The sequence below is a fragment of the Eriocheir sinensis genome, chromosome 38, assembly GCF_024679095.1.
Source record: "Eriocheir sinensis breed Jianghai 21 chromosome 38, ASM2467909v1, whole genome shotgun sequence".
Lineage (NCBI taxonomy): Eukaryota > Metazoa > Arthropoda > Malacostraca > Decapoda > Varunidae > Eriocheir > Eriocheir sinensis.
This window is the reverse complement of record NC_066546.1, coordinates 7,351,506-7,369,005: the sequence shown is the minus strand read 5'-3', so window position 1 is coordinate 7,369,005 and position 17,500 is coordinate 7,351,506. Positions and strand designations below refer to the sequence as shown.

Below are 17,500 nucleotides of genomic sequence, written 5' to 3'. Positions count from 1 at the left end.
CCTTCCCCCTCCACCATTCCTCGTTCTCCTCTCCCTCCACTATTCCCCGTTCCCCTCCACCCCCTACAACTCCCCCACCCCCCTCCCTCTCCCCCTCCACCATTTAACCGTTCCCCTCTCCTCTTCCACCCCTCCACCTCTCCATACTCCACCCCCCTTCCACATCACCATAGACCTGATTGTTTGCTTGTTTTTTCTTTCCACACAGCCGGATCAAATGAGAAGGACAGTTTGGCAAAAGGTTAGAAAAGTATATATTTTTTAAGTAGACTAATCCTACTACTTACTACTTGCACCTTACTAATCAATATTTTACTAATAATACTCACTGACTGACAAGAGGTAGACATGTATAGTATTGATAAAAAGGAAAAATATTGTTTATCTCATAAGTGTAGATTTATTAATGGCTGTTATAAACGTATGAATAATTATAAGAGATGATTAAGTAATGTTACCTTTTTTATTATAGATGTATGGTATTGCTGTCTGTCTGTCCATACCTGTCTATACCTGTCTGTCTGTGTCTGTTTTTACTTGTCTATTTCTGTCTGTCTCTGTATTGGTGTCAATCCTTTTTTCATCTTTTTTTATTGTTTTTTTTTTATTTTTGGATACTCTCTCTCTCTCTCTCTCTCTCTCTCTCTCTCTCTCTCTCTCTCTCTCTCTCTCTCTCTCTCTCTCTCTCTCTCTCTCTCTCTCTCTCTCTCTCTCTCTCTCTCTCACGGGGGTAAATCTGTCTCAAAGTGTCAGGGGTCAGTTTGGGGTCAAGGGTTACGGAGAGGTCAAAGGGTGATGAGAGAGAGAGAGAGAGAGAGAGATGGACGTTATTATTACTACATCTATTTTCTCTGTGTCAGCCTGTCCCTGTTTCTGTGTCTGTCTGTGTGTGTGTGTGTGTGTGTGTGTGTGTGTGTGTGTGTGTGTGTGTGTGTCTATCCGTGCTTGAAGGTGAATGTTGACTCTCTCTCTCTCTCTCTCTCTCTCTCTCTCTCTCTCTCTCTCTCTCTCTCTCTCTCTCTCTCTCTCTCTCTCTCTCTCTCTCTCTCTCTCTCTCTCTCTCTCCTCACTTCTCTTCCTTCTCTCCTCTTCTCTTTTCTTCCTCCTCACCTCTTCTACCTCTCCAGTAACATCTCTGCTCTCTCTCTCTCCTCTGTCTTCTCCATCTCTCCAAGTCTCACGTCTCCAAGCATCTCTCCCTCTTCATCTCCCTTTATCTCCCTCCCCATATCCTCTCATCTCCTCCTAAGCATCAGTTTCCGTCACCCTTCGAGGAGATAATGCCGCCCCTCACGACCTTCCCTCTTATCTCCTATGTGCCCCCCTCATCTCCTCCCCTCTCCCCCCTTAAGAGGTTGGTTACTGTCCCCATTACGTGGATCACTGAATGGTAATTGCCTTGGGAGAGTGATCATCTATAACTTGCTCCTCCTCTGATGAGTGTTAGCTTAGGAGGAGGAGGAGGAGGAGGAGGAGGAGGAAGAAGAGAGGTAATAATGGCAGCTGTGTGTGTGCTTTTATCCTCCTCCTCCGCCTCCCCCTCTTCTTCTTCTTCCGTCTATTCCTCTTCCTCCCCCTCTTCTTCCTTTCTTCTTTATCCGCCTCCTCCTCCTCCTCCTCCTCCTCCTGTTATCCAATATTTTCTCCTTACCTTCTCTTACTTTTTTATTTATTTTTCCTTTCTTTCGTAATATCTTTCTTGTTTTCTCGATTCGTTTTTTTTTTTGTTTGTTTGTTTTTTCGTTATTCCTTTTTAGTTTTGGTTCTGATTCTTCTTTGTCTTATTTTTTGCTTTATTTTAGTCTCCCTTCTTCGTTTTAATTTTTTTTTTCCATTAAACTCGTTTCTTACCATTAATATCTCCTGGTTTAGTTCGCTTTTTAACCATAGTATATTCTCTCTCTCTCTCTCTCTCTCTCTCTCTCTCTCTCTCTCTCTCTCTCTCTCTCTCTCTCTCTCTCTCTCTCTCTCTCTCTCTCTCTCTCTCTCTCTCTCTCTCTCTCTCTCTCTCTCTCTCTCTCTCTCACACACATTTTCCTTTCTTTCTCTTTTTCTCACTTCCCTTCTCTTCTCTTTGATTTCCCTTTCTTTTCTCTCACTTCCCTTCTTTTCTCTTCTCTTCTCTCACTTTTCCCTTTCTCTCACTTCCTTTCGCTTCTCTTCTATTCTCTCTTTGTCGGTTTTCCTATTCTTTCCCTTTCTCTCACTTCCCTCTCTCACATTTTCTTTTTTCTATCTCTCTCACTTCCCTTCTTTACTAGTTAAGTGTCCACCCAACATGGCCCCTTTTCCCTCCTCCTCCTCCTCCTTCAACCCTCCTCCCTCCCTCCCTAGCTACCTCCACACCTTGCCTGATAATCACCTTACCTGTCTCTCCTTACAGGTGGCTCTGCTAGTCTGTGTGGCCCGCCAGGCAGTATAGTGTTAGTCTGCTTGTTTGTATTACCTTACCGTTGTTACTCCTTCCTCCTCCTCCTCTTTCTTCAGTCCTTATTCTTTTGATCAGTTTTGTACAGTATCCGCTCATGTGGTGTCTTGTAGTTTTTGCTGTATGTGTGTTTGTTTTTTAATCGTTTTTTTTCTTTGTTATTCCTACTGTTACTATGAAGACGGTGATGATGGTGAGGATTGAAGTAGTTATCCATAAGTACGTTATTTTCTTCTATTTTTATGCTATAGAAAACGGAGTACGTGCAGGAAAGCAAGAAGGAAAATGGGACATATCAGTGAAGAATACAAGGACAGAATCGAATTAGCTTCCCATAAGTCATGCGTTTTCTTCTATATGTTTATGCTATGGAAAACGGAGTATGTGCAGGAGAGAAGGAAAATGGAAGATGTCAAAGAAGAAAACGGGGACATAATTAAATCAGCTTCTTGAATGATAATGTTGATTGTTAGTTGTTTCCCATAAGTCATACGTTTTCTTTTATATTTTTATGCTGTAGAAAACGGAGTACGTGCAGGAAATCAAAGAAGAATGGTTGAATCAAATTAGCTTTTTAAAATTGTTAGTAGTGTCCCATAATTACGCCTTCTTCATTTTTATACTAAAGAAAACGGAGTAAGTGCAGGAATGAAAGGAAAATGGGAAATATCAAAGAAGAAAACGAGAGAGCATCAAATTACTTTTTTTTTTATTGTTAGTAGTTACACATAAGTACGTGTTCTTCATTTTTATACTAAAGAAAACGGAGTACGTACAGGAAAGGAAGAAGGAAAATGGAAAATATTAATAAAGAAACCGATTCCAGAATCAAATTGGCTTTTTAAACTTGTTAGTAGTTGCCCCCGAGTACGTTTTCTTAATTTTTACACTGTAGAAAACGGGTTACAGAAGGAAGGAAAATGGGAAATATCAAAGAAGAAAACGAAAACAGCATCAAATTACCTTATTAAAATTGTTAGAAATTGCCCATAAGTTCGTTTTCTTCAGTTTTATTGCATAGAAAACGGGGTACGAAAGGAAAGAAGGAAAATGGGAAATATCATAGAAGAAAACGAAGACAGGATCGAATTAGCTTTTGTGATTAATTATACTGATGATGATGATGAAGATAATGAGGGGAAGCTAATTACGACTCTGTCCTTTTCTTTATTCATTAATTTATATATTTTACGATGTTTGTTCAAGGACTCAGGTAAGGTTCATTATTAAGGGTCACGGAGGCATGATCTGACCTTTGACCTCGGCCTGTCATGTGCATGCTCTCTCTCTCTCTCTCTCTCTCTCTCTCTCTCTCTCTCTCTCTCTCTCTCTCTCTCTCTCTCTCTCTCTCTCTCTCTCTCGTTTTTATTGTTCCTCGGTTTTTTTTTTCTTTATTGTTCTTCGTCTTCGTCCTTATTGTCTCAAGGTTTTTTTTTTTTTTTTTTTTTTTTTTTTTTTTGTGTGTGTGTGTGTGTGTGTGTGTGTGTTCACTGTTTTGTTTGTTCGTATTTTTCGTGTTCTTCCGCGGGATGACAAATTAGGTCCTGTTGTATTCGTGTTCTGTTCATGTTTTTTCCCTTTTTTTCTGTAACTTTCTCATTTTCTTTTTCTCTCTCTGCTCGTCAAAGTTAAGGCGCTTTATCTTGTCTTAACTTTCTCTTGGTTCCTTACTTCTCACTTAGGATCCTCTTTTTTTTATTCTTATTCATATTCCTGTACATATTCCTGCATAGTGTAATGTTTCATCTGTTTTAATCTATCTGTTTATCTATCTTCCTTTATCTATATTCCCGTGAGCCTTGATATTACCGTGTATATATCTATTTGACCTTTCATCTTTTTAATTTCCATCTATCTATTTATCTATGTATCAGTATTTATCTATCAATCTCCCTACGCCTCTATCTTACCTTGTTCATATCTGTTTTACGTTTCAGCTTTCTCTAATTTTTTCTATGTCTATCTATCTATACCTATGCCTTTTTTTATCTATTTACCTATTTATCTATCTACCTGTGGGTCTTATATTGCCTTGTTGTTTATATTTATCTTCTCTTTCAGCTTCTCTCTCTCCCGTTCATCATGTAATTAACTGTTTACCGATTTCTTTCTCCTTTTACCTGTGCGAGGAAGAACGAAAATACCTGGATATTGATCACAAACTCACCCATTATTTCCTCCTCCTCCTCTTCCCCCTCTTCTTCTTCTTCTTCTTCTTCTTCCCCCTCCTCTCTCCTGCTTCTCCTCCTCAACCACTTTCTCTTTCTCCTATTCCTTTTTTTCTCTTCCCACTCCTCCTCCTCCTCCTCCTCCTCCTCTTCACGAACAAGGCACAAAGGGATGACTTACATTGTGTTAATTTCTGCTTACCTGTGCCCAAAGATGAGAGAGAGAGAGAGAGAGAGAGAGAGAGAGAGAGAGAGAGAGAGAGAGAGAGAGAGAGACGGACAAGACAAACTGGCAAGCAGGCAAGGAGACGGTCAAGCAAAGAGAGAGAGAGAGAGAGAGAGAGAGAGAGAGAGAGAGAGAATCTTAAAGGGTTGTGTTCATGCTCCACTCGAGGGACACTTTCAAAGACCCCTCCTCCTCTTCCTCCTTCTCCTCCTCCTCTTCCTCCTCCTCCTCCTCCTCCACCTCCTCTTCTGCCCTCTCCTGCAGCTCCTCCCCTTTCTCTCGTCGAGGCTTCGCGCGGCTTCGACTCAGTTTCAAGGTCACTTCTGAAGCTTCAAATACTGACAGAACCGAATCCCAAGACCCGAACTTGTCTCTAGCGGGGATTGACTAGAAAAAAGTGTGTACGTGTGTGTGTGTGTGTGTGTGTGTGTGTGTGTGTGCGTGTGTGTGTGTGTTAGGCCGGCTTACCGTCTCTCAGTCCTGCAAATCTCTTTAGTCTGATTGTTTAAATGTCTCTCTGTATGTGTGTCTGTCAACCTCTCTGTCTGTCTGTATTGATCTGTGTATGTATGTATGTATATCAGTTTGTATGTGTTCATATATGTGCATTTGTTTTTTTATGCATGTTTGTGTATATGTATGTGTATGGAAGTGTGTATGTGTGTGTGTTTGTATGTATGTATGTTCATATGTCCTTCCGATTCTCACATTTTATCTTTGTCAACAGAGAGAGAGAGAGAGAGAGAGAGAGAGAGAATGTAAATAAATCAGGTCGCTATTGGTACGCTTGTTATTCTCTTTCGAAGAAAAAATGTAGTTTGGGAAACCTTGGCAGGAAAAAATACAGACTTCGGGAGAGAGAGAGGGGACGACGACGAACAGGAAGGAAAGACAGACAAAAGAGAGGAGATGGAGGACTAGGAGAGAGAGAGAGAGAGAGAGAGAAACAAAAGCAGACAAACACAGTGAGAGAGATAATTCACAAACACAAATATACACAAAAACAAACACACCGACGAGAGAGAGAGAGCGGAGGAATCCAGGAAGGAGTGGAGGGAGGGAGTGGAGCTGAATTCAAGGAGTTTAGGAAGGCCAGAAAAGTAGGAGTTTGTGAGGAAAAATACCGCCACGTTAAGTCTTGGGAAAACACGGCTACGATTTACTATTTTATTGAGAGAGAGACTTGTCTACTCTTAGGGTGAATGTCTTTTCACTCTCTCTCTCTCTCTCTCTCTCTCTCTCTCTCTCACACGTCATCGGCTTGCACGGAAAGATAAACTGGAATCTGGAATAGGAAATGAGAATAGGAACACATCAGCCCATTACACAGGTATATAGTTAGCTCAACAACACACCGAGAGTTAATTACCTCGCATTACGGGTGTTAATTTACCCTTGATGAATTAGTTAGCAAATGAGACTTTAATTAGTGGACGAAGACACGAAGATTCATAATTACACAAACACAACAATTATAAAGAGTTAAAAAATATATATATAATTACAACAAGAACAAGAACCAACTTACCAGGTAACTCATAAATGATATCAAAAAAGGCCTTGACATTAACCAACAATAGAAAGGTCAGTTTAAAGGACAGGTCAAGAATTGCGTCATTGTGTGCTTTCAGCCAATCAGAACCCGACTTGCCTCTGCTTGCTGACGTCATCATGTGTTCCCAGACAATCACAGAGCAGGATATCATTGCATAGTGACGGCATAGTTGAACGTTTAACCAATCAGCGAGTAGGCACACACAAACACACACAGAGAGAGAGAGAGTTCATGCATTGTTTACCTCCCTCTTGAGCTCTCTCCCTCCCTCTCATCTCTCCTCCAAGTGACTCCTCCACCTCACAAGACTCTCAATTAGCTAGTTATTTACCTCCAACACCTGTGAGGGAGGGAGAGAGTGAGTGAGAGAGTGGAGTAAACACTGGAAGAACTGCTAAATGTGCTCGGATTCTCTCTCTCTCTCTCTCTCTCTCTCTCTCTCTCTCTCTCTCTCTCTCTCTCTCTCTCTCTCTCTCTCTCTCTCTCTCTCTCTCTCTCTCTCTCTCTCTCTCTCTCTCTCTCTCTCTCTCAATCGATACGCGCAATGGAATTTTCTGTCCTTCACACTTTGCATTACGTATTTAGATTAGTATTCCCTTCAGAGAGAGAGAGAGAGAGAGAGAGTCACATACAGATAATTCCTACACACACATATTCATACCTACATAGATAGACAGAAAGACAGACAGACTAAGTAACAGACGGACTGGGAAACACACAAACCTACACACACACAAAAAAAATCATTGATACTGACACTCAACACAGATATAGACAGACAGACACACTCAACGACAGACCGACAGGGAAACAAACCCCCCCCCCCCCCCCCGCCCCCCCGCCAAAGAAAAAGACAGATACAGACAGACAGACCGACAGACAAACAAAAAGGGAAAACAAAACAAGGTCGAATCTTCATAATTAGAACGCAACAGCACTGAATAATTGCCTTCTTTTTTTTTTAGCTTCGTCCCCCCTCCTCCTCTTCCTCCTCCTCCTCTTCCTCTTCCTCCTCTTCCTCTTTCCGTTCACAAAAAAACTGGTGACTCATTCTCTTTTCTCCTCTCTTCCTCCTCTACTTCCGTGTTTACAAGAGGAGGAGAAGATGGGGGGGGGGGGGATAGAGAGGTGAGTGAACGCACCTTTGTGGAAAATTCATTGGGTGGGTGAAATTTGAATCGGTTTCGGCCCCTTGTAGAAAAATGTTGACGTGTTTTTTTTTGTTTTTTTTTCTTTTTTCTTCATGTTGTTATTAGTAAGACAACGCCGCTCTCTCTTCCTCCTCCTTCTCTTCCTCCTCCTCCTCCTCCTCTTCTTCTTCTTTTTCCTACTCCTTATTCTACTACTTCCTACTCCTCTTTCTCTTCTTCCTTTTCGTTGTCTCCTCCTCCTCTTCCTCTTCTTTTTCTACTTCCTCCTCCTTCTACTTTCTATTCCTACTTCTCTTCCTTCGCCTCTTTATTTTCCTCCTCCTCCTCCTTCTCCTCCTCCTCCTCTTCCTCCTCTTCGCTGTCGTCGTCTTTGTTCTCATCCCCGTCCTCCTCTTCATCATCTTTATCCTCCACTTCCTCGTCCTCCTCTTCCTCCTCTTCCTCTTCTCTCAGTTCTTTCTCCTTTTCTTCCTTTTCATATTCGGCATCGTTGCTCTCCTCCTCCTCCCTTGCTTCCTTCTCCCCTTCCTCATTCTCCTCCCCTTCCTCCTCCTCCTCCTCCTCCTCCTCCTCCTCCTCCTCCTCCTCCTCCTCCTCCTCCTCCTCCTCCTCAACCTCAACGATTTTTTCTTCATTCAATTCTTCCTCTTCCGGCTCCTTCTCCATCTCTTTTAGTGTGTGTATTTCTGCTTTTCCTCCTCCTCCTCCTCCTCCTCCTCCTCTTCCTCCTCCTCCATACGTTTTCCTTCCACATCAAGGCACTTCCGTGTTCATTATATTTTTCCTGTCTATTGCTCTGTGATTGAGAGAGAGAGAGAGAGAGAGAGAGTGGGGGGGAGAGTCCTTCGTTGAAAGAAAATTTAGGTGGAATCGATTTTCATGAGTGATTGTTTTCGAAGCGGTCTTTTTTTTTTCCTTTTTAATTGACTTCTTTGATGAGGCGGTTCAATGCTTGCTTTCCTCCTCTCCTTTACCACTTTTTACTTCCTCCTCCTCCTCCTCCTCTTCTTCTTTTCCTCCTTTTCTTCCTCCCTTCCATTTCTAGTCATGCAGTTTTGTTTTGTTTTTATTTTCCCTTTTTCTCTTCTCCTCCTCCTCTTTCTTCTGTTTTCACTCCTCCTCCTCCTCCTCCGCCTTCGCCTTTGCTGTCCTTCATCTTACACCTTTGATTAGATAGTTAATGTAGCTTGTCACAAACAGCCTCGTAAGGACTAGCAGGTCTGCTGTTGTTTGTTCTTCCTTTGTATTTCTTTGCGTTCCTCCTCCTCCTCCTCTTTCTCTTTCTCCTCCTTCCTCTTCCTTCTTCATGTCATATGCTACCTTCCTCCTACCCTGTTATGCCATTCTCCACTTAACACACACACACACACACACACACACACACACACACACACACACAGTCTCGTTGTCTTGCTATGATTTACAACTACAATATCAGTGACTACCTCTCCCTCTCTATCTATCTATCTATCTCACCTCATACACGTTCACAACACACACACACACACACACACACACACACACACACACACACACACACACACACACACACACCTGCTGAAATACGTACACACCTGCGTTCACCTTTAATTAACGTCCCCATGTTCTCCTTTGCAGTACACCTTCTGGCCCGGACAATTCAGGGCACGGCCACCTCGGAAAATGGAAGCTTCGATTACGACCAGTCTTGGATATGTGCACTGTGAGTATGGTGTGTCTGGGGGGTAGAGGGGGTAGAGGTGCATGGGGGGTTGAGAGTGTGTGTGTGTGTGTGTGTGTGTGTGTGTGTGTGTGTGTGTGTGTGTGTGTGTGTGTGTACTAGATATAATGACCTCTCACCTTTATCTAAATCATGTGACCTCAGCTGAACTTTATTAGATATCAACGTTGACCTCATTTTTTCCTCACTCCTTTTTTTTCCCTCTTTTTCCTTCCTCGCGTCCTCTATATAACTCACTACCATACCATATTATCAATACTTCCTCCTCCTCCTCTTCCTCCTCCTCTTCTTCCTCCTCCTCCTCCTTCTCTTTCTCTATCATTCATCTCATCTTAATCCTCTCTACCTTCCTCCCCTTCATCATCATCATTTTTTCCCCCTCTTCTCCTCCTCCTCTGCATCGTCTTCTTCCTTTCCTCTTCCTCTTTCCCTCCTTTTCCTCCTCCTCCTCCTCGTCCTCCTCTCTCTCTATCATTCATCTCATCTTAATCCTCTCTACCTTTCTCCCCTTCATCATCATCATTTTTTTCCTCCTCTTCTCCTCCTCCTCCTCCTCTGCATCGTCTTCTTCCTTTCCTCTTTCCCTCCTTTTCCTCCTCCATCATCATCACCACCACCATCACCTCTTCGTCACCTCCACGGGAAATCCTCCATCACTTTAATAATTTATCGAGCCTATTCCTCCCTCCCCCTCCTCCCCCCCTTCCTTCTCTCCTTCCTCCCTCCCTCCCTCATGCCTCTCACACATTTTCACTCGGTAGTCATTCACCCATACGGTCATTCCTTTCATAATTTTGGCTCCACCTCTTCCTATTTCCGTAACTTCTTTTTTTTCGGGTTTTTTTTTTCGATTTATGTGTTCCGGCGTCCCTCTAATTAATGTGACGTTACCTCAGCACTTCCATATCTCAAGTGATCGGCAGATATTGATTTTTGTACGGATTTCTACGCCTCACAGCCTCGCCTCGCCTCGCCTCCCCATGCACCTGGTCCGTCACCGCTTTTCTGATTCGTTTTCATGGTTATAATGTTTTTTTTTTCATTATTTTTTGTTTTTGTTTTATTATTTTATGGGGAAGCGGTGGTCGAGTGGTCAGTATGCTCTGTGTCGGTTTGTCTCTCTTTTACACTCAGTTTCTATCTCTCATTTTCTCTCGGTCTAACAGTTTCATATTTCTTCCTCTCTTTATCTTACTGTTTGGATTTATCTCTGTCTCAGTCTCTAACAGTCCTTCAATCTCTCTTTTTACAGTCAGTTTCTATCTCTCATTTTCTCTCGGTCTAACGGTTTCATATTTCTTCCTCTCCATATCTTACTGTTTGGATTTATCTCTGTCTCAATCTCTCACAGTCCTTCAATCTCTCTTTTTACAGTCGGTTTCTATCTCTCATTTTCTCTCGGTCTAACGGTTTCATATTTCTTCCTCTCCATATCTTACTGTTTGGATTTATCTCTGTCTCAATCTCTCACAGTCCTTCAATCTCTCTTTTTACAGTCAGTTTCTATCTCTCATTTTCTCTCGGTCTAACGGTTTCATATTTCTTCCTCTCTATATCTTACCGAAACCCGCTGATTGCCCACATGCTGCCCAGATCTTCAATCATCCCTAACTTAAGCGGCTTCGTCAAGTGGAGCACCGGGGGCAGCATGGGCCAAGCGAGGGTCATACATCACGGCAGCCACTATAAATTAAATTCGCCTGCGTCACTAACGGGCGGGGTCGTCCAAGAGGCCCCTCAAGAAAGCCTACCGGAGCTATGGGCAGCACGTAAAAAGAAAAAAAAGTTTGTTTATTTTTTTCAGTGATTTATTTGTTTTGTTATTTTTGTTTACGCCTGTTTCATTTTTTATTTCATTCTAATTCATTTCATTTACATCTATTTCATTCTTTCATTCATTCACTAACTCTTTACCTTTTTCATTCTCTCATTAGTCACTATTCATTCACTGTTATTTTTATTTTCGTGTATTCCTTCCTTCTTCCCATTCTTCTTTTTTGTTTTGTTTATTTCATTCACTTTTTTGTCCTCATTATCTTTCTTTATTTTTCCTTCTTTCCTTTTTATCTTTATTTTCTTTTTGTTTTACTTTCGTCCATCAATCACCATTTTTTTTTTATACCAGTAACCTCAATTTCACTCCTTGACTTCCTTTCCAATCCATTACACTCCTATTTCTATGCGTTATTCACCCTCAGTCGACGACCTCCAGCATTCTTTTTTGTCAATTTCGTTTCTTCATATCATAAATTTCATACATAAATGCGCATGACACTTGGATAATTTTTCCCTCTCACTTCGACATGAACCTTTCCTTCCTCCTTTTGCATTCTGGGCCACACTAATATTTTTTTCCCATTTGTTTTCTTTTTTTCTGTTTCCCTTTTTATTAATTTCTTCCGACACCTCCACCTCTTTCAGACATGCACGCCCAGTTTTCACCCATTTCCACATTTCTCGACGCATAACTTTCACTCATTTGGCGGCGCTCTTTTATACACGACCCTTTTTCCTCTGTTTTTTATTATTTCCCTCACTCCAGCATCAGCATTTAAAGACATTCCTGCGCATTCAGTCTTTCCCTTTAACCCTCTTTTCGCCATCTTTCCAGACATACCGTCATCGTTTTTCTTTCTTCGCGTGACCTAACTTGTTTTAAACCTTGCTAACCTAACCTTAATTCCTCGTCTCTCCTTCCACATCTTAAGTATCATTCTATATTTCTGCATCCGCGAATAAACGTAGAAATTTCTTGAGCTATCTTCGTTTTCCGACTTCTTGAACCTTGCTAACCTAACCTTCATCTTCTCTCCTTCCATCATCTTACTTAACCTCTCCTAACCTAACCTAACCTGCTCTCCCTCATCTCTTTCTCTACATATGACCATAGTAATCTTCTTAATCTATCATCATTATTATTAAACCTTCATCTTCTCTCCTTCCATCATCTTACTTAACCTTCCCTAACCTAACCTACTCTCCCTCATCTCTTTCTCTTCATATGACCATAGTAAACTTCTTAACCTATCATCATTATTATTAAACCTCGTCACATTATTTACCTTTTCCTCAAACCTTGGTAGCCTAACCTTTATATTCTTTCGTTCACTGTCTTACACATGTCTTCCCTTGTCTCTCACTCCTCACATGACCTTAGGAAACTTCTTAACTAGATTAACCTAACCTAACATGACCTGAACTGATATGACCTGACTGAATTTGCCCTCTACAAAGACGTCATGTTTCTTATTTCTCCCACCTCGCATGACTTTAGGAAACATATTAACTTGACGTAGCTTTAACCTGACCTAATCAATACTGACCTAACGTATCCTGACCTAACCTGACCTAACGTAACCTAACCTGACCTGACCTGATCAAACCTTCGAGGACTTTTACCTTCGTAGCGGGAACTTGCCATCTCTACGAACTTCTTAGCCTGACTCTTAACCTAACCTAACCTCACCTCACCTGTACTGACCTTCCCTTTGTGGCCTCTTTCTCTTTGCAGCGGGAACTTCCCCTATCTACAAAGCATTTAACCTGACTAACTTAACGTAACCAAACCAAGCCTAACCTAACCGAACCTAATCTAACCTGACCAGTCCTAACCTTTGTGGCCTCTGTTTCTCTTTGCAGCGGGAACTTGCCATCTCTACAAAGACGCCACGTTGCCATCGCCCGCCTCAAGCAGCCCGCCAACATGGGCAGAACCAGCAAGCAAGTCAAGCTGTTCATTTTGGTCCTGTGTCCGAGCAAAGAGGTAAGTACGAGAGAGAGAGAAAGAGAGAGAGGTGAGGTTTAAGGGAAAGGGAGTATAGAAAAGGTATGGTTAAAAAGGTGAACGCTATGGGACTTTATATTTTAGGTGGAAGGTATTTAGTATTATGTATGTGTTGGGGGGAAGGGGGGATTGAGAGAGAGAGAGAGAGAGAGAGAGAGAGAACCGGAGAGAGGGGCATTGTGCTAACCTCGATCCACAGTTATGATACACCACGTTTCTTCCTCCTCCTCCCTCCTCTCCATCCTCCTTCGTTCCTCTCTCCCTTTCTCTCTCTCTTCCCTCCCTCCCTCCCTCCTTGAGACGGTCACTATTTTGGCTGAGTCAGAGGAATAAACTTTTACCTTATTGAAAACCGAGAGAGAGAGAGAGATTAAGTTAGCAGTCGAGATGAAAAGAAAAGGGTGATCCATAGTTCTTGTTTCCCTCCAGTTTCTCTCTCTCTCTCTCTCTCTCTCTCTCTCTCTCTCTCTCTCTGGATATCTCTCTCTCTCTCTCTCTCCTCTCTCCTCTTCCTCTTCTTCCTCCTCCTCCTCCTCCTCCTCCTCCTCCTCCTCCTCTTTAATCACCACTTAATTCATTGCAGTATCATAGCCAAGCACAAACTCACTGATAACATGACCGTGACTACAGTAAACCTAATTTTAACCTTTGCCCGTGACTTGCCATCCACTGCAGCTTGGGACCAATTAACTGTCACTCTTGTTGGGAACGCGTGGAATACCTATAAGGATTAACGCATAGAGGTAGAGAGGACAACAATTTCCATATCTAGGAGAGCGGATTGTGCCTTGAATCCACCGTGAATGACCCCAGAATCAGGAGGCAGTAATTAAAGGACGCTATATGTTAATAGAAGAAGGTGCTACTGTTGAAGACCGTGAACAAATGGAGAACATCAAATATATAACACCAATCAATCAATCAATCAGTTAGTCAATCGTCTCTCACCTCATTCTACGGAGATGAGCACCGAGGCTACTCCCAGCTATAGCGCATGCTTCAAAAAAGATAATATTAATAATCACCCAAAACTTATTTTAACGCAAAACTAAGAAATAACTAGAAATAAGTGTGCCGCTCCTGAAGAGATCATACAGTACAAACATTGGCAGCTTCGGCTTTTTTTTTTTTTTTTCTCTCTCTCTCTCTCAAACCGAGTCATCCGCTAAAGCAACAACCTTCCTGCAAAAGTTCTTAGCGAGAAAACAATCCACCTCTATAACCATTGCGTTGACTCCTACTTCTTTGTGACAGGAGGGAATTAACGTTATCATGCGACATATAGAGAGGGCTTTTGTTCTTGCTGCAGGTCACTAAAAGTCATAAGAAACACATGGAATGATTTAAAGTGGGCATCCTCAGCATAAGCCAAAGATCGCACTGTTGCCTGCCCTTCCATGTTTCCATTTTTTCGTGTTCCTTCCTTCCTTCCTACCCCTCTTCCTCCTCCTCCTCCTCCTCCCCTTTCTTCTCCCGGCCCACCTCTTCAGCTCCTCATCTTCCCCTTCCTCTTCTTCCTCTTCTCCCTCTTCCTCTTCATCCTGCAACACACCAACCAAGATACAGACTGTTTTATTGGCTTATCCGGGTCAAGGGACGAGAGAGAGAGAGAGAGAGAGAGAGAGAGAGAGAGAGAGAGAGGGAGAGGGAGAGATGTGGGGTGGAAAGAAGGGAAGGCAGGCAGGGAGATAGACAGGTAGACAGGTAAATTGACAGACACACGGACAGGTAGAGGAACGGACAGAGCCGAAAGAAAGGTGAAGAGATCCAGTTACTAACAAGGTGTCTAATTACGGAAGTTATTAGAAAAAAAATCGAACAAAAAAAGATAACGGACAGAAAAAGTATGCGTGAGAGAGAGAGAGAGAGAGAGAGAGTGTGTGTGTGTCCTGTAACCCTAATCAACTTCTATCCTCCCCATCCATCGATATTTAACTTTCTTTTAACTTTATTTGAAGGTATCCATATTGGCTCCCACCACATGCCTGCCAAACCTATTCCACTCAACCACCACTAGTTCTCGCCTGTGTTTGTGTTGAATCTGAATATATCCAATTTAAACCCATTACTACGCGTTCCAAGCCTGTTCCACTCATACCGCACTATTAGCTAACCAATTCTTACCTATGTCTGTTTAATCTGAATATATACAACTTAAACCCATTACTACGTGTCCCAATCCTATTCCACTCAAGATCTAAGTACGCTCACCTTAGATCTTGATTCCACTCACCCACCACTCTATTAGCTAACCAGTTCTTACCAATGTCTGTGTTTAATCTGAATATATACAACTTGAACCCATTACTACGTGTCCCAATCCTATTCCACTCAAGATCTAAGTACACTCACCTTAGATCCTGATTCCACACGCCCACCACTCTATTAGCTAACCAATTCTTACCTATGTCTGTGTCCCTATCGACCCTATTGACATCACCGTTATTAAATTCCTTCGTCTATTTATAAACTTCGATAGACACTTCGTACCCTTTGCAATTTTAAAGAATGCAAATTTTAACGGTCAGCCTGTCGTTACATGGCAAGTTGTGCAACCCGTGAATCATTCTGGTCATCCTCCTCACCACGGACTCTTTACTTTGCTGATGTCAGTTCTATAAGAGACCGGTGTCCATATATTCTTAAACGTAACGGGCTCTCATGACTGTTTCCCAAGGCCACAGTAGATTAGCTGGGTCTTTATGGGGGCGGTTTCCCGTTCAAGGCGCAGAAGCCGTGTACAACTATCACTAGGACCACAAAACAGTCGGTAGAAATCCCATCTTCTACGACAGCCGGACAGAGGCGCCGATACGTTTGAGAATGCGGGTCCAGAACTGCACTGCATAATCGAGATGAGGTCTAACTAATCCTAAATATCGCCTGAGGATTGAGGATGAATTAGTAACGGAACATATAAGGAGGTCAACGAAAAAAGTGTAAATTTTCCATTCCTTCCCATTCTATCTTTATAAAACACCTGAGAATGCGGGTCCAGAACTGCACTGCATAATCGAGATGAGGTCTACCTAACCCGAATTAGTAACGGAACATTTGAAGAGATCAACGAAAAAAAGAGCAAATCTTCCTCTCCTCCCCTTTCTATCTTTATGAAACATCTGAGAATATGGGTTTAGAACTGCACTATATAATCGAGATGAGTTCTAACTAATGCTAAATATCGCCGGAGGATTGAAAATCAATTATTATCGGAATATTTAAGTAGGTCTTCAATAAAAAAAGTGGGAACATTCCTCTCCTTCCCTTTCTACCTTGATGTAGCGCTTGATGAACCAGTTAACTTTTCTATTCTTCCCTTTTTATCTTTACGAAGCATCTGATAACCCCAGTTAAGTAAGTCTTCAAGAAAAGGTGCTATCCCGTTTTCATTTCTTCCCTTTCTAACTTTATTAAGCATCTGATAACCCCAAGTAAATACGTCTAACATAAAAAGGTACAGTCCCTCTTTCTATCCTTCCCCCTTTATCTTTATGAAACGCGTGATAACCCTAATAAGTAAGTCTATAAAAAAAAAGCTGCGATCCATATTTCTTTTCTTCCCTCCCTATCTCTATGAAACGCCTGATAACCCTATTTCAAATTCCGACAAGAAGTAACAAGATAAAGAAATCGAGGCGAATCCATCTTACATGAGGAGAGAATATTTGGAGAAACATCTCTGTGATAACGGAATTGGGCCTCATCTTGTGGGGCGAGAAAATATATATTACGTATTGATTTTTAAGACCTTTTTGGCATCTTTCTCTCCCTGCTCCTTTCCTCCCTCCCTTCCTCCCTCCTTTTCTTCCCTTCCTCCCTTACTCCTGGCCTCCCCTCCATCTTTCCCAATCTGTTGTAATTTCATCTGATATCTTGATTAAGTTAGGGCCATAACCACCACCACCACCAATATCACCACCACCATCACCAATATCACCACCACCACCCCCGATCTTTCCATCACCACCACCACCATCACCAGTATCTCCACCGCCATTGTCAACATTATCACCACCACCACCACCACCAAATATCACCTCAGTTCGGCTACACCATTGACTAGATTCATTCCCACCAAGTTCAATTTATGCATTCTCTCTCTCTCTCTCTCTCTCTCTCTCTCTCTCTCTCTCTCTCTCTCTCGCTTGCTGGCTCGTTTCCTCACTTTCTCGCATCTCACTGGTTTTATTTTTATTTTTTTTATTTACTGTCTTATCAGCCGTTTTCTTTTTTCCTCTTTCTCTTTCTCCTTTTCTTTTTTCCCCCCTTCTACAGTTTTCCATACGTCATCCTCTCATGATTTCCTCTTTTCTCCTCCTTTTTAGATTTTCTCTTTCTCCTTTATCGTACTTTCTCTTCCTCTTCCTTTCTTTATTATATTTATTTTGTCATCTTTTATCAAGTGTATCTTCCTTCGTCTTTTCTTGGATTTTTTCTTGTTTATTCTCTTATCATTTTTGTCCCTTTT

At 42.1% G+C, this 17,500-nt stretch overlaps 1 protein-coding gene across 6 annotated transcripts in view; it reads left to right on the top strand.

The window, feature by feature from the left end:
• The window catches only part of LOC127008620 (solute carrier family 4 member 11-like), a 168,990-nt gene that overhangs the window by 132,978 nt on the left and 18,512 nt on the right, over nt 1–17,500 (top strand). For 4 of the 6 annotated variants that reach the window (XM_050880858.1, XM_050880859.1, XM_050880855.1 and 1 more), the window contains 3 exons: nt 209–241; nt 9,146–9,230; nt 12,888–13,011. In XM_050880858.1, coding sequence (XP_050736815.1) covers nt 209–241; nt 9,146–9,230; nt 12,888–13,011 — 242 coding nt within the window. The remainder of the gene's footprint in view (nt 1–208; nt 242–9,145; nt 9,231–12,887; nt 13,012–17,500) is intronic. The other 2 variants (XM_050880860.1, XM_050880856.1) reach the window with 1 other exon arrangement.